Source organism: Sorex fumeus, unplaced genomic scaffold (assembly GCF_029834395.1).
Source record: "Sorex fumeus unplaced genomic scaffold, SorFum_2.1 ptg000063l, whole genome shotgun sequence".
Taxonomy (NCBI): domain Eukaryota; kingdom Metazoa; phylum Chordata; class Mammalia; order Eulipotyphla; family Soricidae; genus Sorex; species Sorex fumeus.
The window spans coordinates 4504842-4526641 of NW_026606120.1; the positions used below are offsets into that span (position 1 = coordinate 4504842).

Here is a 21800-nt window from a genome sequence, read left to right on the forward strand (position 1 = left end):
CATGGGGCATCCACATGCAATCTTTTCTTACAACTTAAAAGATCTGGGACCCAGAGATAGTGCTTTGCAAACTGATGTTATAAATGGATGACCAAGTAACACTAATGGATTAAGAATAAAGGTAACAGATTCATGGGTTAAGAAAGTACTCTATGAAAGAAATAACGTACTACAAGAGACTGCAAACAAACCATCCCCCAAATCATTTTGGAAATATTTTTTTAATCCTTTTATTATTCTTTTTTAACAAACGGCCCCAGGGATAGGGGATCAGGGGAAGGGGGAGGAGGGGAAGCGAGGCCCCAGCCCCACAACCCCTCCCCACCCACCCCTTTTCCCCCTTATATATTTATAATCTATATACAAGCCCCGGGGAGTGGGGGGAGGGGGCGCAAAGGAAACTCCCTTCAGCGAGGTGGGGGCAACCCAGGCTCCTTGTCCCCTCGGGACCCAGGCTCCTCTGCCCGCCGGGAAGGCCCTTCTCGAGGAGGAGGCCCAGTCCGCTCCCAAGGCTTTGGCATCCAGCGCAGGGCATCTGGTGGGGAGGCCTGGGAGACAGGTATTTGGGAGAAGTCAGACTGGGAGGTCAGGAATGGAAGGATGGGAACTGCTGGCTAACTTCCAAAAATCAGATTTAGGGTGGCAGGGGTTTCTCCTTCACCTGCTGGTAGAGGTCAATGCGCTGGGTGCGGAAGACTCCGCTGTAGGTGGAAGGCGGGGCCTTGAGACGCGAACTGAGGCCAGAAAAAGACCTAAAAAACAAAAACAAACTTAAGACTTGCCACCCACACCTTGAAGACCCAGGGGATGGGCAGTCTGCATCCCTGTTCCCTTCTTGCCTTCCAGCTGGGGGAGCACGTGATGACCCAGGTCCCCCAAGGCTGCTGCTCAATTTGCGGTAATCCTGGAACGGCTTTAGTTCCACTGGGTGCAGCTGAAGGGAAAAAAAGTCCGTGAGTCTCTGGCCCCTCAACCCCCTTTGAGATCCCGAATCCCTGGGGTCTAAATCGTGGGAGGTTCTTGGTGCTTCCACTTCTGTACCTTACCTCTGCTCGCCCCAAGCTAGTGGGGAAGGGCCTGGCAGGTGAAGGCAGCACCCGAGTAGCAGGAGCAGGTGGAGGCCGCACAGCCAGATTGGGAGGCTGCAAAGCAGGGCCCACAGGTAACAAAGAGAGGGGGGGTGGGGCAGGAGGTGGCGCTGGTGGCAGGGAGCCAAAGTTCACCACAGGCAGCTGTGAGTCCACCATGGGCAAAAGCATCTGCAATAAGAAACGGGCATGTACAGGTCTGGGGTAGAAGACAGAAACCCGGGGATAGCAAAACGAGTGAGAAAGACGGAAGTACCAAGATATTAGCTACCTGCTGGGCAGGGGCTCCTGAAGGAAGGAAGCCACTTTGGCCACCAGGTTGTAGAGGAGCTGAATAAAAATCTGAGGGGGATGGCAGATCCTGGCGCACCTACAGAGAATAGGGACAGAGTGTGAAACCCCCACCCCCAAAGCGTTCTCCCCCGCACCATCCTTAAGGCCAGCACCTGTCCCTACCTCTTACCTGAAGCAAGGGTGGGTCAGGTAAAGGGCTGGGGCAGAAAGCTGGAGAGTAGACGAAGGAAGGTGGAGGATAGAGAACTCCTCCAGCCGCCAACTTCCCCAGCTCTGTTGCTTGTAGTGCTGAGAAATCCAGAAACTGGCCCTTGACAGCTACCCCAGAGAGCAGTGCTGAGGGGGGTGCAGGGCCGGGGGGAAGGTACAAGGGCTGTGATCTGAAAAGGGGCGGGGGGGTGGTGTCAGAAAGCTACGATCATTTATTCATTTCATATGAGAAGGGCCCTTAAGCCACAAGACTTGGGTGCGCTAGAAATTGCTCTTAGGACTGCAGCAACAGGACAGTCGGTAGGGCATTTGACTTGTACACGAGACCGATCCCTGACACCACACACAGTCCCCCCCCCCACCCCCCCAAGCCCACCAGGAGTGATCCCTGAGCTCAGAGTCAGGAGTAAGCCCTGAGCACCACCAGGTGTGGTCCAAAGACGAAAAAGAAAACTGGTCTTCCCCTTCCTGCTCCCTTGCCAAACAGCTCCATTTCCTTCTGAGGGTCGGAGGCATCTGGGCTTACCTGTAAGGGTGCAGAGAGGGGGTCCCAGGGCGGAAGCCTCCATTGGTGGGATGTAACTGAGAGTCCATGGTTCCCCCAGAGACCTGAACGAGGGCAAGGATGAATCAGTTCCAGATTTTTTGGTTACGAAAATCTTAAGTCCATAATTAAAAGAAAAGCACAATGAAAAATTGTCTGCAAACATTATACAAACAGGAGGTTTGATTTTAAGGCACACAAGCAAAAAAGCCACTCAGGCTAGTAGGGAGAGGGCTCTAAAGGCCAGAGTCAGGTTTTGTATGCCCGAGTCACAGGTTTGGTGGTCGGCATCATTCTGCTTCCCCCAAGCACTGTGCTGAGTGGCCAAAAGGAAAACAAAAAATCACACGCACAAGTGGTCATTAGGTAAGACCTACCTGAGAACTGGGAGGCCCAGGGCTGCCATAGAAGACCTCAGGGTACAAGCGCTGAGCTGAAGAGCTGGGCTCAGAACCACAGTGCCCGGAACCCAGACTCTTGGGCTGTGGCTCAGTGGAGGCAGAAGCACTGGGAAGCAGCTCCCAGTCTCGGGGTGTGGGAATTGCCTGGGAAAGAGAAGCCTTGAAAAGGGGATGTGTCTAGGCATCAGCCACCTTCTCCAGAAAAGAAAGGCCTTTCAGCCACCAACAAAGCCACTGTCCCATTTACCTCGGTGACTGATGCTGGTAACTCCTTCTCAGCTTTCAAACTCTCTTTTACCACTAGGTGCAAATCTGAGTCCTAGAATAAGACAGGGGAGATTGTCCCATGAGCTAGACATATGCATGTCCCACCTGCACTTCTCTCCACCCAAATCTGATAACCCCGAAACGCTTCATGCACACCTTGTCACTGGTGCCAAACTGGACAGGTGGGGGGCCAGGCCGGTGGGAGGGAGCCAGGCTCTGGGCCCGGAGGGAGCCAGGCTCTGGGCCTCGCTCTGTACGCTGTAATCGTTCTGTGCCAATGGGGTCAGGGGGCAGAGGCTGCTCCCGGGGCAGCTCCTGGCGGGTGGGGGGAATGACATCGTAAAGTGTGGCTAGAGAAGGAAAGGGAGCCCCAAATCAGGGGGAACCCGCAGGGGGAACTTCCCAGAACACACAGACAGAAGACAAGTAAGACGAGTAAGACAAAGGTGCAGCCACAAACACATTCTTAACCCTTTCCTGATTTCTTACCTTTCTGTCCCCATCATGGGGGGCAGGTGGCCGTCTCCTAGGAGGTTCAGAGGGTTCAGAGCCAGGTGGACCCTCACCAGGAACAGCATTCAGGGGTGAGGGGCCTCCAGGCCGTTTGGGGGGCCCCTCTGCTGCCCCCTTGAGTCCTCCATCAGGGGAACTTCGCTGGCTGCAGGGACCTGATGACACCTGAGAATCCCCACTCAGGTCCACCCCACTGTCAGACTGACTCATCTGAGAGGGAGTGGAGAAGGAGTTAGTTAATCAGGGTAGAGCACCCACTACCTCACCGATGCACACACAGATGGACCGAAGGGAAGAGGCAACTATGTGAAAGCAAAGGCCCAGATTCAACCCAGGGAGGGGAAGTGCTCGACTCCCAGCAGCTCGAGCTCTGCGCCCTGTCCTCACCTCTGTGCCAGCCACATCTTCAAAAGGACTCAGGGGTTCCATCCAAGGCTCCATGGACCCAGGCCTATAACTCTTTCGACTAGTGGCTGAGAAGAGCAATAGTCGGGACAGAGTATGAGTCTTGAGGTTCATTCAGAGCACGCCGAGCCCCCTTCCAGAGTTTTGTTTTGTTTTTGGTCGCTTTCCTCACCAGTATGTAAACGATTCCAGATATGAGGGGTCAGGGTTTCTGTTCCTGCATCTCTGGACTCCCCCTGAGGGCCTGAGCCCTCAGGCTTGGGGCCCAAGAATCCAGAGCTATGAGGAGGTGGCAACGATTCCTAAAGGTGAGAAAGAACAGAAGGAAAATACATGAGGGAGAAAATATAAGCAGAAACACGTGAGGAGGATTTGGTTAAGAACACAGTGACAAGAGTAAAGGAAACGTAAGACTTTTAGACTGAAAGAGCAATGATGCACCATTCCCAGCCCCGTCCCTCACCTCCTGCAGTAACTCTGGTTTTCTGGGAGGCCGTTCCCGACGCTTGGGGGGGAAGGGATTAACCCCGGCAGAATCCCGAGGAGTCCCACTCACCCCCCTCACCATTGGCGCTGGCTCTTCAAAGTGGGGGTCTGGAGGAAAGGAGAAAAATCTGTTAGCACCTAATTTTCCCGTACCCCAGTCCCCATCCCAGTGCTTCCTTCCAGCCTTGCTCAGCGGAGAGGCAGTGCCGGTCCCTGGCAGATTCTCCCCCCGAAGCACCTGACCTTCCCTGGGGATGAACAGTCCCACCCTACCCCTCCAGCTTACCGGAACTGACGCTGCTATTGTTGGCCCTCTGGGGGTCAAATCGGGTCGGGGGCCGAGGGGAAGGTACTTGAGGGGTTTGGGAAGGCCCAGGCTTGGGCCTTGGGTGGCCTCCTGGTACAGTTGTACTCCCCTGGCGGCTGCTGAGCTGGGCCAAAGCCTGTTGGATGCCAGCAGGGTTGCTATGGATAACTTGGTCCAGGCGGAAGACAGCGGAACTACTGGGAGGTGGTGGAGGCAGAGGAAGCCCCGGAGCTCGCTCCTCTGGGGGCCGGCTGAGGAGAACAGAGGGAGTTAGCTTACTCAACCGTTTTCCTCGACAATTTTATCTCCCAACCTATCCTCTAGCTTCTTAAAAATTTAAGTATCTTGGGACTCTTTTAAAGAGACTCAGGGGCCGGAGTGATAGAACAGTAGGGAGAGCATTTGCCTTGGCACACGGCCGACCCGGGTTCGACCCCCAGTGTCCCATATGGTCCCACGAGCACCGCCAGGAGTGACTGAGTGCAGAGCCAGGAGTAATTCCTGAGCATCGCTGGGTGTGACCCAAAAAAGCAAAAATTAGAGACTTGAATGTGTACAGAACTCCCAGGTGGCAAGCAACAGGCCATAAGCACCCAAGTTTCACTTGCCCTTTCCATGGAAGCAGCCAAGTGCCCACACCGCCTCCACTCTCAATTCTGCACAAGCTTACGTATCCTTTTCTCCCCTTCCCCACCAACTTAAAAGGATTCTTTACCTTCGGTTCTTCGGAGAGGGCCAACTCCTTTTGTCCCCTCGCCCGGGGCCGGTCCGCCCTCCAGGACCCCCACCACCTCCGCTGCTGCCACCGCCGCCAGCCTTGCCCCCTGGGCCCGGACGTCGGTTCTGCCTTTCCATGCCGGGCCGCTGACTTGAAAAGCTGCGCTTGCTCAAATCCTTGGCTCTCTGGCTCAGATCTCCACGCGTCATGGTCGAAATGCCTGGGCCAGCTCCACTCCCACTGGCCCCAGGAGTTCCCACGGCTTTGGGCGTCAGCAGCGCTGGCGGAGGAGCCTCCTTATCCCCCCGCCGCTCACTGGCAAAGTCACTGCTCTCTGACGCAGTCTCCCACTCCTCATTGGCTTGGTCTGAGTTCTGGTTGGAAAGATCTGGAGACTTGGCCGCAGCCCGGCGAGGGGGCGGGGGCACTGCCACCGTGCTGAGTACCTCCTCCGGCCCGGGAGTGGAGGCGGGAAGGGCCAGGGAAGAGGGCTTGCCCTCGACCCCTCTGGCAGCATTCTCCCGTTCCTGTTTCAGCCTCCGGAACCGAGGTGGTTTGTCCTGCTGCTGGGCCCTTCCGTGTCGCCTCCTTCGGGGACGTTCCCCATCTTCCACACCCAAGCCCATGTTACTGCCTCCACTGCTGCCTCCCCGAGCCACGGGCGAGAGAGGCCCTGGGATCAGCTTCTCTTTCAAAGGCTCCTTACTCGGTGGCAAAGGACCTGTGGGTGGCTTCTTAGGAGCCAGGGATTTGGCTGGAGGGCTCCAGCCCGGACACATGGGTGGAGGGGGCCGCCCACCCCCTCGGCCCCGGCGTGATGGCACCCCTCTGGGAGTGAAGACTCGTCCACCTCGGGCAGTGGAAAATCGAGCTGGGGCTGGTGACGGAGGGGCTCCTGATGGTGGGGGAGCAAGAGGGACCTGGGTGAGTACCCCTTCCTTGGGCGGGGGGGCTTCCTTGTCTGAGGGAGCCAGATCACTCTCATGGGTCTCACTGCCTGTTTCTGAGCCCCGCTGTCGGCGACGCTTGGGGATCTCCTCGTACTCCGAACCCTCACTTCGCGTCTCACTGGCAGTTCTGCCTCGGGGAGCAGGGGGGTGGTTCGGTCCCCCTGCCCCGCCTCCCCGCCCATCATCACCCCGGAACTCTCGGTAACTACGGAACTCTCTGCTACGGGCACCACGTCCCCGCCCCCCATAGGTCCCGCGAAAACCCCTTCCTCTGGCAAAATATTCCCCTCGGCCCCGACCGCGGCAAGAGGCAGGACCTACTCTCTCATAGGAATAGTCCCTTCGAAGCCTCGGGGCAGGAGAAAGATTCCCACTAGGTGGGGTCTCCTTGGAGCCCCCTATTTTCCCCTTAGCCATCTTGAGTGGGTCTGGCTTGGGGACCTTGGGCGTTTCATCCCCCTGTTCAAGGGATTTAGGAGGCAGCTCTTCAACTTTCGCAGGTGGTGGGGGCTTCTTGATAGGCCCGGCCCGGCGGGGAGGGGCTCCTGGATCCTCCGGAGGGAGGCCGCGGCGACTGCTGCCCGGGCGAGGGCCCCAGCGGGTCTCAGTGCGACTCTCTCTGCGAGGCGGCGGGGGCCCTTGGCCTGCAACCCCGCGTGAGGGCTTCCGGCCTGCTTCCGGCCCTGGCAGCGGTGGAGTCTCCTCCTTGGGGGTTTCCTTCTTGGGTGGAGCCTGTGCCTTGGCTGCCTCGTCATTGCTGGGGGGCCAGGGGAGTGGACGGGCCCCTGGGGGAGCTGGCTCCTCCAGAGGGAATCGTGGGATCGGGGGCCCAGGGGCTCCATTCTCTGGAAAGCCTGGGTAACTGGCCAGGTAGGGCGGCGGGGGAGGTCCTGGAGGAGTCTCACTCCTGAAAAGGCAAAAAGGTAAACAGGTATCTCAAAATAAAGACAACTGGGATGAGGGAGAAGGAAAACACAACATGACTTAGAACACCAATTTATTCCTATCAGATCTCACTAAACACCAAAAGGATCTCTCCCAGCTTAGGTACTCTCACTAGGAGGCAGGCCTGTCTGACATCCACACTCACCTCATCGCCTTGTCATCCTCCTCAGCAGCCTGGCGCAACGGTGAAGTCAGTGGGCGAGGATCTGCGGGTGTGGTGAAGACATCGCCCACCCAGGCCAACTTGGGGTCCACTGGTGGAGTGCCCCGATCCCTTAAGATTGGGGGTGCATGGCGCTCAAATGGCTCTGAGTTGGAGCCCCCACTGTCTGAGCGTTCCCGAGGAACTAAGCCTGAGGAAAGAATGGAAAAAAAAAAAGCCCTCATTTATGTGATGAGCCCTAGAGTCCCAAAGAGCTCCCCTGTCTATACCTCCCTTGACAGCCAAGACACCATCATCATCAGCTTTCCATCTGTCTTTTAAGTCAGAGCCTTCCCTACTTTGTAACGTAATCTGGGAGGATGGAGGGGTATGGGGTGTGTCCACTGAGCCACACCGAGCAGTGCTCAGGAAAAATGAAGTCGGCTGGGGCTCAAAGACCCAACCACAGTGCTAGGGATCAAACTAGGGCTGGCGACATGTAATGCAAACACTTAATCTTAGTAACGTCTCTCGAGTCTTTCCCTGCTTTTAATTTTACATTTTGCCTTTTGGGTCATACCCAGTGATGCTCAGGGGTAACTCCTGACTCTGCACTCAGGAATCACTTCTAGAGGTGCTCAGGAAACCACATGGGATGACTGGGATAGAACTCAGGTCAGCCGCATGCAAAACACATGCCTAGCCTGCTGTTATATTGCTTTGGCCCCTCTTTCTCTGCTCTTTTATAATTTTACCACTCAACTGCCCTAGAAATAAATCTTAGTCAGTGAAAAATCAGTTTATTTCCTTCCCAAGCCCATTCACATGTACGTAAAGTATACATACACATGCCCTCCTTCCTTCACAGCTGGCCCTTCGGACCCGGAAGACACTAACACCGACTTGCCAGGAAGAGGGGCTCTTTACACCCCCACCAACCCCCATCCTGCAGGCCCCTTACCAGAGGGATGCACACCAGGAGGATAGAAATCCAGAGGCGGGCGACCCTGGAGGAGCCTGGGATCCACATACGGAGGGATCATCATCCAGCGAGGATCAAAGTTCATTGGGGGCATGGGAGGGGGCCGGCCCAGAGCACCTGGGTACAGAGCCTTGGGGGGTGGAGGAGGGGCCTGTGGTGTTGGCACGGCTCCCATGGTCACAGGCTGTGGTGGTGATGGGGGCACTGGGGCAGGTGGGGCCGAGCCCTGTTGGTGTTGCTGCCACTGTTGCTGCTGCTGCTGTTTTAGGAGCTGCTCCTGGGGAAGAACAAAAGGGATGGATGAGGCCTCAGAGCCCCTCACTACCAGTCTTGCCCACAACCAATTCCCGAACTACATGGAATCGAGGATGATTTGGGTGAGAGATCAGACGGCTGATGAACATGATGAAGTTGAAAGGCGGGTGGAAAACAGACAAACTCTCTCCTTAAGAAAGAAACTATCTTACCTGCTGCTGCCGTTGGAATCGAGGAGGCAATGACTTTTGATATTTGGGGTAACCCAAACCCTGGCTGGGGGGCTGCCGGGTGGGACCAACACCATCAGTCTTGGGTTCCACCTTTGGGGCTGGAGGTGTGGCAGGAGAAGAAATCTCTTCTGGTGGTTCAGAATTCTCTTTGGAGGGCATCTGGGGTTCCACTGTATTAAAGATAACATCAGAGTAGTGAAGTCCTGTAAGTATTTCACAAACGTACCATTAATTTCACCTCTTATTTCCTCTCTAAAGACAGGCCCTTCCCAGGGCTGAAGAGACAACACGAAGATTTAGGCACTTGGCTTGCAAATGGCGAGCTCCAGTTCAATTCCCAGTACTGCATATAGTCTCTGAGCACCACTAAGAGTGATTCCCAAGCACAAAGCTAGGAGTAAGCTCTGAGCACCGTGGATGTGCCTCTCCCCTTCAAGACTTGTCTCTGTCTCTCTAAAAACCATGAAACTATTTCATAGTTTCTCAAGAGTCAATGGTTGTGGTATTAATTTCCTATGAAGCCACCAAATACTTCCTCCAAAGTCTTGCTCCACTCTAAGCCTATACAAGGTTTTAGGAGACTATTTCTTTAGGAACTCAGCGCACACAATCTATGTAAGAGAAACTTCATGCCCTCACCCCTATTTTTTTGGTTTTTGGTCACACCCAGAGAAGGTTTAGGAGTTACTCCTGGCTCTGCACTCAGGGATAACTTCTGGTGGAGCTCGGAGGACCATAAGTAATGTCAGGTTTCGAACCCCAGGTCAGTGGTGTGCAAGGCAAGAGCTCCACCTGCTGTATCTCTCCAATCTCTATATAAAAGCCTTTTACACCAACCATGGGGAGGAGAGTTCAATATACCCGAGAAAACGGCTTTTATTCTCATTCCTACCACCTACACCTGAGCCCAAGCAGAAAAGAGATCTAATACCTGGAAGTATCTATCCCCCATCTCCATACCTGGGCTGGCTTCGAAGCTGCCACTGCTGGTGCTACTGGTACTGCCACCACCACTCACCAGGGTGGGAGCTGGAGCCACACCTGGAGTGGGAGTGGACTGGGGAGGAGGGGCCTGTGCCGGCTCTTCTGGTTCTTTCTCTGGTACCGGGGCTGGTACCGATGGAGCAGCTGGAGGTGCAGGGAGTTCTTTAGGGGCTGCAGGTGCTGGAGCTGGAGCCGGGGGAGCAGGCGGGGCAGCAGGGGGCGCAGCAGGCTCTGCCTTGAGTCGCTTGTCAGGCGCCCCAAACTTCTCATCCAGTCGCTTGAGCTTCTCAGCACAAGCAGCTCGGCGCTCCTCCTGCATGCGCCTCTCCTCTTCCTCTCGGCGGCGCCGGGCACGCTCCACCGCCAGGGATATCTCAGATGATGACTGTTTGCGCCGCTGCCGCCAGGCCTCATCCTCGTCTTCAGGAGCTGGGGGCTTGCAGGGAGGACCCCCACGATCCTGTAGATGAACAGCCCCAGCAGGGCCAGGGTTGTCAGTCATTATGCCTCCACTCACCCACCCAGAATCAGCTGTCTATAACTTCAGGTGCAGGATCAGGACTCGGAGTTAACAGCCCCTTTGGGTAGGGGCAAACTCATCATCTATATATTTGTTTTCTCTTTCATAGATCCAAACCCTTCTGCTAGCACCCTAGCACTAGCACCCCAATTTACCTTCAGCCCAATCTCCCTAACCCCAAGGATATCCCAAACCTTTAGAGACACTCATAGCTCTACACCTTTTTTGTTTTGGTTTTTGCACACCCAGCAGTGCTCAGGGATTACTCCTTGCTCTGCACACAGGGATTATTCCTGTTGGGCTCAGAGGACCAAATAGGGTGCTGGAGAATGAACCCAAGTCAGTCGCATGCAAGGCAAGCGCCGGACCCACTGTACTACGCGACGGCCCCTTTACACCTTTGACCGCCCGTTTCTGCCCTCCCTCCAGCTTCTCAGTACTACCGCTTCAATTACTCATCTGGAACTAGTCTCCCACAACTGACCCTCTCAACCCTCATTATAGACACTCACTGGGTAATCCCCAGGGGGGCCCCAGTTCCCGGCGGGGCCCCGGTGAGGGGGGGGTGGGGGAGGCTTTGGGGCAGGAGGCCCCGGCTCTGTCTCTGGAGGCCGAGAGGTCTCTGCCCAGGCCGTCTTGGGAGGGGGCGGTTCGCTGCCGGGGGAGTTGCCCTTTTTGCCATCTGCTTCGGGGGGCCGGTCCTCACCAGCAGCTGACTGGGATTCCTTGCTGTGAGCAGATCAATGGTAGGATTAAAATCACTCGCAACTCAACTCCTTTAGCAGTATATTACCAGGAGAGAAACCAAAAAGCGAGCCCTCGCCACCCCCCCAAGGGACCCAACTCACCGGCCCTCAGCTCCCTCCTCATCCGAGTCTCGCCCGTCTTCCTCATCACTGAACTTGAGCTTTTCAGTGTAGTCAACCTCCTCATGAGCCCCTGAGCGAAAAAGTTACAGCAGCAATTCGAGCATTCTGCTTTCCCATCTGAAGACGTTTGACACAGGCTCCAGAACAAAGTGATGGGATAAGCTACCAATGCCAAGCCTTCTCCCTCTGAAATCTAGACTCTGACTCTGATCATCCTCCTTTCGCTTCTTTGCTAGGGCTTCATCTCAGCATTTCTCCCACACAAACCCACATTTTCTTTTTTTTTTTAAATTTTTTTTTATTGAATCACCGTGAGATACAGTTACAAGCTTTCATGTTTGAGTTTCAATCATACAATGATCAAACACCCATCCCTCCACCAGTGTACATTCTCTACCACCAATGTCCCCAGTATAACCCCCCTTTCCGACCCTCCCCCTGCCTCCATGGCAGACAATTTCCCCCGTACTCTCTCTCTACTTTTGGGCATTATGGACAAACCCGTATCTTCATCCTCACCAGAACATGTGATAAATCCTTAAATATCCACTTACCTGCCCAACCGTCATCATTCTCCTGGTCCAACTGGTCAAATTCTTTGAGATTATCCTCTTTAAGAATGGACGGCCGACCCACAGGCTCTACAAGGCGCATTGGTGGCCCTGAGCCCCGGGGGCCCGCCACACGTGGGAAACGGCTAAGTATGAAAAGACAGACGGGAGAGAGGGTAAAGGATGGCAAAGTGTATAACCACATCCAACACTTAGCCTCCTGGCTAAAAAAAATCCCCCCCCCCAATAATTTCCCCTTGACCCTAACCACAAACCAGACCTGTATTACTCACCTGGGCCCATCAGGAGTAGGGTATCGATAAGGCCCCTGGGGTCCATAGGGAGGAGGGAACGGGAGATATGGGGGATACATCTGCAAAAGGGCCCAAGAATAGCTGCTCAGAAGGAGAGTTAGATAGCCTGGCCAACTCCCTGTCATCCCCCCCACTCTCCTACCAAACTGTCGTCCCTCCAGTGAGTAACCCTACCTCTCAGCTACCCACTCCAAAACAAGATATCCAAACTCACGAAGGGCGGCATCATTCCGCGATAAGGAGGGAACTGGGGTGGGCCCGAAGGCTGCAGCGTCCCCCGGGGATCATGGCCATGATGAAGTTTGGAGTCCGGGCCCTCCAGGTCATCAGGGCCACGCCCACCTCCGTCCCTCCAGGTTGTAGAATCTGTTAATTTGGAAACGGCAGAGTGTGAACACAGCCGAAAATGATGGGGAGGGCACTAAATAAGCCAGCACCTGACAAGGTGACATCCTGGCCATAGGGTAAACCACTCACCCACTCACTCACTCACTTTGGGGGCGGAGGCTTGGTCCGGGCCCAGACGACTGTTCGGCAGACTCCCTTTCCTTGGCAGCCTTGTCCTGGTCGCCAGCCGCCTGCAGGGTCGGAAATTCCTCTCGAGAGAATCGTGACAGTAGGCTTGATGCCCTTCCACCTGTTGGGCGAAGAGAAGACGGTACACTTTCTGATGCTAAACCACTTAAAGTTGAAGGCTGGACGAGGTACCAGTTCATCACATTCCTGCCTACAAACTCAGTCCCTATGTTTAAGACACCCATTCCTTCCCCAAGGCACATGTCAGTTCTGGTACACCTTCTCCTCACCCTGATATGAGAAGACATAAACTTGCTCAAACGCCAGATGAAATATGGGGTACACTTCACCGAAGAACAGTGCAGGACCCCCATCTACCACAGTGCCTGAGCGAGCTCCCTGCACTGGCCTACACTTACCATCTCCATGTGCTCCATGGGTGACGCTGGCTTGCGCCCAGGACTTTACCCCGCTTGGAACCGAAGGAGTGTTCTAGGAAACAAATGACACCGTGAATGGGAGCTGCAGGCCATTTTGTTCCCCACCCCTTGCAGAAGGCTGGGTTCTCTAGGTACCTCGGGGGCTGCTGGGGGTCGTTTCTGTTGGTTGGAGGCAGGCGTCTGTGAAGCCGGCAGTGGCTGCGATTCCGGCGGCTGAGCGGTTGAGGCATCGGAACTAAAGGGGTGGCAGGAAGAATAGATTAGTCCAACACTGAGCTGCCGCCCCTACTAGTAGAGAACTGGAACTCACTCTACTCGTTTATAAGTAGTAAGACAAGAAACCTACAACTGGAGCAGGAGATGTATCTCAGTGGTACACAACAGTCTCCCATACCTGAGACCCTGGATCCGATCCCCAGCATCACCACCCCTCTCTCCCCCACACTCTAATCACGTCATTCTGCACAGGATGTCTGTCATCTCTTCTACCTGAAGTTTCATTCCACCTGACAGAAAGCTTAACATTTCATTCTTTAGCCATGTAAATAGGGTTCCTGGAATGGAAAAGAGAGGGTTTCCCTCTCTGGCTTCTATACGCTGGGCTAAAACAAGCCGTAACCGAGTAAATCCAAAGCTCAAACCTCGTTACCCCGAGAGCCTACCTCTTGGGGTCGGACTGCTCCTGTTTGCTTGCCCATCCTGTTCCGTCTTTCGGCACTAGTGAGACGTTGGGGTCATTGCCTTTGTTCTCGGCTTTTAGGCTTGGAAGATTGGCTGGGGGTGGCATACGCCGGGCAATGGCAACTTTCCCGAGACTCTGCAGGCCATGGCGAGGGGCAACTAGAGAAACGATGGAGAAAGGGTGAAGAATGCCTGACAAGGGAAACCCGACAGTCCCCTAGGCTTATGTTCCACTCGCATATCCTCAGTGTCTTATTACCAAACCCCTCTTAGAAACCATCTTTTCTTTGTCCTTGGTAATCTCTGAAATAATACCCAGGAGACTGAGCTGTACTGTGTCCATGTGGGACTGCTGATCTTGAGCCAGCGCGGAGCAAGCTGGCCCCAAATTTCCTCAGGTCCACATTTCTTTACCTCCAGTTCTTACGTGTCCAAAGACAGGGAACCATAGACACGCCTTTGTAGGAGGTAACTGCTGTTTACCCAAAGCCCAAAATACAGCACCCAGAACAAAACGAGGACTCCCAGGCTATCAATGGCTATACTCTAGCTGCTGCCCCCCACAGAGCTCTGAGACACGGGCCCCATTCACGTGCAGCCACCAACAATTAGGAGCACCTTTGCAGGACCCTCACCAGCGGGTTTCTGGATCTCTAAGGACTTGCCCTTATACGTATCAAACAGGTTGAGCGAGGAATACTTCTTTCCATCCTTCCCCTTGGCAGTCGGCCCCGAGCGATCGGACATTGCGCTGGAAGCTCATTGAGTACGTTGGGTCCTGCAGGCACCTCCCCCAAAACGTGCCGGAGCCTGTGGGCCAGACACCAAGTGTCTCAGTCTCTGCAGCCTTTACAGACTTCTACAGAAGCCCAGCAACTCCCTTCCATTCTCACGAGGGGCCCAGATTCTTGACCTTTCAGGGTCCTTCCCTCCAGTCTGGCCACACTACCCAATCCCTTTAAGCCACCAGGATCTATTTCTATTCAGCTCTATTTCTATGAATACCAACACCCACGGAGCCCAAAAGTCATGTCCCCTCTCCCCTACCTCTCCTGCCAAAGAAACTGACATAAAAACCTAGTTATTCTCCTGATTTACACGTGCACTCTTTTGCGACAGTGTAAAATGGGTGGCAGCCTCTTCCTACCCACAAAGTAATAATCTCTTCTCCCTCTATCTCAGAGACAGGGGAGGATCAAGTTCTAGAGAACATAACTCCACAGCAAAAAAAAAAAAAGGGGGGGGGGGCTTTAGCTACTTCTCAGACACTGACTCCCTAACTGTGCCCCAGGGCCCTGTGCCCCGGGTTCCATTCTCAACAGCCTCACACCCATCTGGGGAGGTTTACAGGAAGGTACGCTGGAAGTTTAAGGATTTTATGAGCTTGCTCAGCCAGATTGGGGGCTGGTGCCAGAGAATTCCTCATGGAACAGTCGGGGCTCTACCTATACCCAAGCTACAGAACCCCAAGTATGTGGAATACCCCATCTCAGCTCCTGGAAAAAAAATCTTGTCTCCAGATGAAATACTGGTGTGCTCTGCTTTACCCTATGTAGACGTGAGAAAAACAAAGCATTATGGAGCCCCCCTGAGAGCATACTGGAACACTGGGGCCATGGCCAGAACCAACTTCATTTTCCTGCCCTTCAATAAGGAGGTCCATCAGCAGTTGTTGGATCCCAATGCCCCTTGCTCCCCAAATAGGCCTTTATGACCAGGCATTCATGCACCGGGTGGGGAAAACGGAATGCAGAAGAGACGGGAAGTGCTGCCGGGAAGTGGGGAGAATATGCATCCAGGACCAGAAAGGAAACGTTGGAGAACTTTAAGGCAGGCTGGGTGAGAGGATGGGGTCGCTTTATCAGTGTTTTAGGAAGCCACGATTGAAAATTACACCACGGGAGATAGGGGTGGAGTGAAAACTGGCTATGATTCCTACTAGAAGCCGAAAGCAGGTGGGAATAATTCACAGACGCCGGGATGGCAGGTGAAGGGGAATGTGCCAACGGTGCTGGAGAAGAAAAGGGGTAATGGGATTAAAAAAAAAAAAACAGAAGGGGACAGAGAATAGGGAAAAAATGGAAGCAGCAGGAGGAATGGAGCAAGCAAAGTGGCAGGAGAAAAGCTGGATTCCAGAGTGGGGTGAGAGTCAATGGAAAGAACGTCAGGAAGGGGGGACCCCCCATGCGGCGCGGGGTGATGGGAGGGGGGTTCAATATGGAGAAGACGACCCGAAAGGGCCGTCGGGCGCAGCGCGTCCCGGAGCGACGGAGGGGCAGAGGGCCCACAAAATACGGGGGAGACCGGAGGAGCGGCGGGCGGGGAGTCTCGGGCCGAGGAAACGGGGTCGTCCCGAGCAGGCTGGAAGGTGGCGGAGCAGGGCCAGGCTGTCCCCTCGAAGAACGGCCGGAGGTGCGGGTCCCGGGGAGGGGGACCGGAGGGGGAGGGGCAGGCAGGCCCCGGCGGCAGGAGGACAAAATGGCGGCGGCTAATGGCAGCCTCTCCTCCCCCCGGCCCGCCGCCGCCGCCGCCGCCGCTCTCGCGCCGGAAAAGGGCGTTAGCGCTCAGCTCGCCCAGACTCACCTGGCCGGGTGCGCGGGGGTCCGGAACCGGGGCTTAGGGGCTCCCCGGGGTGGGATGGCGGCGGGGCGGGGGCGGATGGCGGCGGATGGCGCCGGGTTCGGCTCCTCCCGTCTCCCTCGCTCACTCCGCGGCTGGGCTCCGACTAACGGCCCATCCGGGCAACCGCCGCCCCCGGGAGCGCCCCCCCACCTCCCGCCTCCCTCCGCGCCTGGGCACGCCCCTTATTTGCATAAAGGGCGGGGCCGCTCCTACCCTATCCCTCTTTACTTCCAGGGCTGTCCCTATTAAAAAAAGAAAAAAAGCAGGGCGCGCGGAGCAGGCGTAGGCTATTTGCATAAGGAGGAGGGACTTACAGGCGCTTGGACGCCGGTTGGCTGAAGCAGCGGGCCTGGCGTCAGCCGTTGAGACGTGTCGAGGGGGCGGGAGTTCGGCGCCGGCCGGGTGGCCGGCCGGGCAGTTGGGACGCAGAATTTGCTCCACGGGTGAAGGGGAGAAAGAGGCGGAGCGTGCGACGTGCGTTAGTGGAAAGAAGGGAGCGGAGAGACGTAGGGACGCTGGAAGTGGAAGGAAACGAGGCAAGGTCCTGGTCGCTTTCAGCGGAGGATACCGAGCGAGGGGACCGGACGGAAGGGGTTTGCTGCCTAGAGCGGACCTTACGTAACCGGGGTAGAGCCCCCCAACTCACGCGTCCTTTCGCGAGAGGTGAAAGCGCCTGCGGGGCGGGACCTTCATTTATTAAATCACGTCATGCAAATAGCGTGGATAAAACGGGCCAATCCAAAGGTCCAAAGGGGTGTATCGAGGACACCAGGCTGCGTAGGCATTCTTTGGGTAGTTCCCTTTATTTGCATAATATATGCAAATGTTTGAACAAAGATAGGGTAGGCATGGCCTATTCATCAAGATATTGGCAACCAATAACTAAAATGGACAGTTAATCTTATAACCCGTAATTTTCAATGGGATATTTGTATGTCTAATACTTAAAATTTATATTCTCTTCAGAATGGACTTCCCTGCTACAAATGTGTTTTGTTTTTTTTTTAAATTTTTGGTTTTAGGGCCACACCTGGCCAGTGTATATTCCTGGCTTTTCTGCTCAGGAATCACTCCTGGTAGGGCTTGGAGACCCATATGGGATATACCAATTTTAATTTCCCTTTCTCCAGTCCTTTCATTGTTGTTGCCAGTTGTTCTTGAGACCCTGAGATGATCCAGGGAGTTGCACATACCTGTGGTCACCAGCATTGCTCTCAGATTCTAGAGCTTTCACATTTGATAACAGTGCTCACGAGTTTTTTACTTTTAGTTACCAAGCTTGCAACGTGTGCTTGCCAGGGCTCAACTGCGCGATTAATTGAAGCACAAAGTTCTGAATGTGGTGGGGGATGGTGGGTATGGGGCTGGTGTCCTTGCACTCTTCACACTCTTGTTCACCAGAAGTTGCACTTGCTTGTAGTCAGGACTTACTCCTACATCTGCTCAGAAATCACTCCTGGCTCTGCTAAGGGGATCACTGGGGGGGCTTCGGTTGACCCTTGCATGGGTCAACCACATGCAAGGCAAGCCCCTTATCTACTTGTATCATCTCTTTCACCCCACATCTGATAAGCTAATATGATCAATCTTTGGTGTTTACCCACATCTGGCTGTGGTTTGTGGTTCCTGCAGTTACAGACTACAGAGCTGCCCAGGTCAAGCTCAACACTTGTGGGACACTGTGAATTTAAACTCATTCTTGCATGTCAGGTGACCATACATATTCTTGCATGGCAGGTGTTCTAAGCCCCTGCACAATACACTGAGCCTCGGCAGCTTACTACATTTTGAAAGCACTGAAGATATGCAAATAAAAATACATAAGTAAAGGAATAAAGAGGGCATCAAATAGTTGGAAGACCACCTGCCTTGCATGTGGCCAACCTAGATTCAATTCCTGTCATTCCATATGGTCCTCTGTGCTCCACAAGTGATTCATGGGTACAGAGCCAGGAGTAAGCACTGAGTATTGCCAGATGTGGCCAAAAAAAAAAAAAAGTAGAGAAATAGAATGAGAAATTCTGAAATGCTTCTGGAAAACGACTCTTACTGAGATGTATATGTACATATATGTGTATAAGGTAAAAGGTAAAGGCCCTCCCGTTGATCGTCGATTTGCTCGAGCGGGCCCAGTAACGTCTCCATTGGAGACTTTGTTGTTACTGTGTCTGGCATATCAGATACTCTCGGTAGCTTGCCGGGCTCTCCGAGAGGGGCGGAGGAATCGAACTCGGGTCGGCCATGTTGGCCGCTTGTAAGGCGAACGCCCTACCCGCTGTGAGGGGTGGAGGGAGAAGAATTAGTTTTTAGCTAAACTGAAGGGCAGGATGCAAGCCTTAAACCCAATGCACTAAAGAGTAAAGGCGAGGGCTTGGGGAGCTGTGCCTAGACACAGTGACTTAGAATACCCACAGGTGTAAGCTTGCAAATTCAATCACCAGTCGGACCATATTTGCCAAGCATGCAACCAGCAGCTTTGCTATTTATATCTGACAGTCCTGCTGTCAGTGATGTCCATCCCCACAAGCTCTGGAGCCAACTGTGTGTAAGTACAACAAAGAGGAGCACTCCACTACAAGACCCAGTGAGAGTTACATGAACAAACCAGTCAGGAGAGTTTGGCCCCTGTTAAATACCTGTGCATGCACTGCAGTGATCTCTGCGAACACCACTAAAGAATGTAACCCCCATGCCAGGAGAAATCCCTTAGCATGTAGCGAGGAGAATGCCTGAGGGCAGCTGGGTGTGACAACAACAGACAACAGACAAAAAGTGGAAGGCTAGAGAGGTAGCACAGAGGGTAAGATGCTTGCCTTGCACATTGCCAACTGGGGTTCAATCCTTGGTAACCCCCTCAAATAAAGAATAAAAGGGAAAAAGACTAGTGCCCTAATCAAGCAAGCACTGCAACATGACGTGTGATACCTGGAGAACAACATAGTTTTTTTGTTTTGTTTTGGGGCCAGACCCAGCTATTCTGAAGCTTCTGACTCTGCTCTCACTAATGTTTTTTTTTTTCCCCCTGGGGGAGGTCATACCCGGCATTGCACAGGGGTTACTCCTGGCTCAGGCACTCAGGAATTGCTCCTGGTGGTGCTCGGGGGACCATATGGGATGTTGGGATTAAATCCGGGTCGACCACGCGCAAAGCAAACGCCCTACCTGCTTGTGCTATCGTTCCAGTCTCTCAGGATAGATTTTGGGAACCATAGGGGTTTCTGGGGTTCAAACCCTCTCTGTTGTACAATCTCTCTAGCCCTAAGCACCATAGTTTAAAAACTGCAAGTACCACCAACAAGAAAGGGAAGGGGTTCACATTTTTTAAAAGATGGTTAATATCCAAGATATCTCAAGTTTACGAGAAAAAAATTTTACGAGAAAAAAAAAAACATACAACCCCATCAAAAAATGAGGAGAAGAGATGAACAAAACTTCCTCAAAGAAGAAAATCAAATGGCTAAAAACACATGAAAAAGTGCTCTACATCACTAAGTACCAGGGAGATGCAGATAAAAACAACAATGAAGTATCATCTGCACTCCTATGTTCTTTGTAGCGCTATTCACAACATCCAGATTCTGGAAACAACCCAAATGCCTGAGAACAGATGAGTGGATAAAGAAATTGGTGTATCTACACAATGAAACACTGCACAACTGTTAAGAAAAATGGAGACGTGAAATTTGCTTACATATGGATCAACATGGAGAAAATCATGCTGAGTGGAATCAGTCAGAGGGGGCGGGACAAACAATGATTGTACCTATTTGCGGGACGTAAAAAGAAAAAAATAGTATGTGAGTAATACCCAAAGACAGTATAGACAAGGACTAGGAGGGCTGGTCCGTGGTAGGAAGCTTATTACAATCAGGTGCGGGGAGTGCAGTTAGGACAGAGAAGAGAACACTATGACAATGATAATTGAGAAAATTATCTGGGTAAAAATTGAGTGCTAAAAGGTGGTAAAGTAATATGAGTGAAACCCTTTTAGTAACAGTGCCTAAAAGGAAAATAAGAGAGAGGGAAGAAAAATATCTGCCGTAGAGGCAAGTTGTGGGGGTGGGATGGTAGGGGGAGGTGGGAGTCCAGTGGGACATTAGGGGTAGGAAATGTGCACTGGTGAAGGGACAGGTATTGGAACATTGTATGTCTGAAAATGAATCATGAACAACTTTGTAACTATATACCTCAAGGTGATTCAATAAAACAACAACAACAAAGAATTGGGGCCTGAGCAATAGTACAGTGGGTAGGGCATTTACTTTGCAGGTGGTGGACCCGGGTTCTATCCTTGGCACCTAATATGGTCCCCCGAGCCATCCAGGAATGAAGCCTGAGCACAGAGCCAGTGTGACCCCTCCAAAAAAAAAATTAAGAAATTTATCCTGAGGTATCTCAGGATTGACTTCATAGTTGAGATGATTTCATTAAGCTCTCAAACTTCCCAAACAGTTATTTTTACTCATTTTTATTTTGGGCCAAACCCAACAATGCTCAAGGGCTATTACTCCTAAATACTCCTGGTGGTATTCAGGGTACCATGCAATGCCAGGGGTAGAATCCAGGTTTTCTGCATGCTAAGCATGTACTCCAGCCTATTGAACCATCTTTTGGGCCCTCAAAATGATTTTGGTTTTTCTTTCACCACACCCAGTGATGCTCAGGGATTACTTCTGGTTCTGTGCTCAGAGATCACTCCTGGTGAGCTTAGAGGACCATATGGGATGCCAGGGATCTAACCCGGATCAGCTGCATACAAAGAAAAGCCCTACCCACTATACTGTTGCTCCATCCCCATAGTTACATTATTTTTTTTAAAAATGTTTGTGTGCTATAATGACAGTTGAATCGCTATTGTATAGCCCTGAAAAGTGTGAAATATTTACTACCCAATCCTTTGCAGAAAAACTGTGCCAGCCCATGGCTTATAATATGAGCACTATTATTTGTGTTCCAGCATTTAATATGTTGGGATAGTTGTTTTAATTATGAGAGGTTCTTGTTTTAGAATCTTTATCCCCAGTGTATTAAGAAGAATGGGGACCAGGGGGAGAGCAGAGTGGTAGTACAGTGGGTAGGGCGTTTGCTTTTCACACAGCTGACCCTGGTTGTACCCCCAGCATCCCATATGGTCCCTGAGCACCACCAGGAGTAATTCCTGAGTGCAGAGCTAGGAGTAACCCCTGAGCATCACCAGGTGTGATCCAAAAAGCTAAAAGCAAAAAAAAAAAAAAAAGAAGAGGAAGAGGAGAAGGAGGAGGAGGAGGAGGAGGAGGAGGAGGAGGAACAGTAGCGGCAGTAGCAGCAAAGTACTAAGGAAGCTATCTGGGGAGAAAATACAAATTAGGACTCATGCAAAGGTGGATCCAAATGCACGGTTCGATCCTAAATGCACCACATCAACAGTGTTGACCATCTGGCTAGTTGGCTGAGAGTCACCGAGACTGACCCCTATGTGTACCACTCAGGGTCCTACCCTCAATAAAGGAAGCAAAACAAAACTGTTGCTGCACAGTGTTAGCAGAGAAAATAGCCGCTGATTTAAAATTCTGTTGCTGCAATA

General features: G+C 52.9%; 1 protein-coding gene and 1 non-coding gene across 2 annotated transcripts; both read right to left on the reverse strand.

The window, feature by feature from the left end:
* Nucleotides 1-311: 311 nt before the first annotated feature.
* Nucleotides 312-16389, reverse strand: PRRC2A (proline rich coiled-coil 2A). Its single transcript, XM_056127555.1, has 31 exons — nt 16199-16389; nt 14251-14425; nt 13597-13774; nt 13070-13169; nt 12914-12986; nt 12472-12615; nt 12193-12344; nt 11958-12037; nt 11668-11810; nt 11093-11183; nt 10757-10973; nt 9701-10184; nt 8720-8910; nt 8232-8529; nt 7274-7481; nt 5231-7090; nt 4495-4766; nt 4186-4316; nt 3895-4024; nt 3705-3790; nt 3294-3527; nt 2961-3119; nt 2785-2856; nt 2514-2681; nt 2119-2201; nt 1552-1762; nt 1360-1458; nt 1047-1259; nt 840-934; nt 662-752; nt 312-548 (listed from the first exon to the last, which is right to left on the reverse strand). Exons 2-31 carry the CDS (start codon nt 14360-14362, stop codon nt 408-410), a joined length of 6516 nt encoding a protein of 2171 aa, XP_055983530.1. The 5' UTR covers nt 14363-14425; nt 16199-16389; the 3' UTR covers nt 312-407.
* Nucleotides 13955-14085, reverse strand: LOC130036347 (small nucleolar RNA SNORA38). The gene has a single exon (XR_008794383.1). It is a non-coding gene; the product is annotated as a small nucleolar RNA SNORA38 (small nucleolar RNA).
* Nucleotides 16390-21800: the final 5411 nt, after the last annotated feature.

What these genes read in the sequence shown, in the direction of transcription:
- PRRC2A (XM_056127555.1), bottom strand. Translation starts at nt 14,362, where the DNA reads ATGTCCGATCGCTCGGGGCCGACTGCCAAGGGGAAGGATGGAAAGAAG. An exon ending in GAGCAGTCCGACCCCAAGAG is followed by an intron (nt 13,170 to 13,596) that starts GTAGGCTCTCGG and finishes CCACCCCTTTAG; the next exon opens with TTCCGATGCCTCAACCGCTC. An exon ending in CTGGAATCGTTTACATACTG is followed by an intron (nt 3,791 to 3,894) that starts GTGAGGAAAGCG and finishes TGCTCTTCTCAG; the next exon opens with CCACTAGTCGAAAGAGTTAT.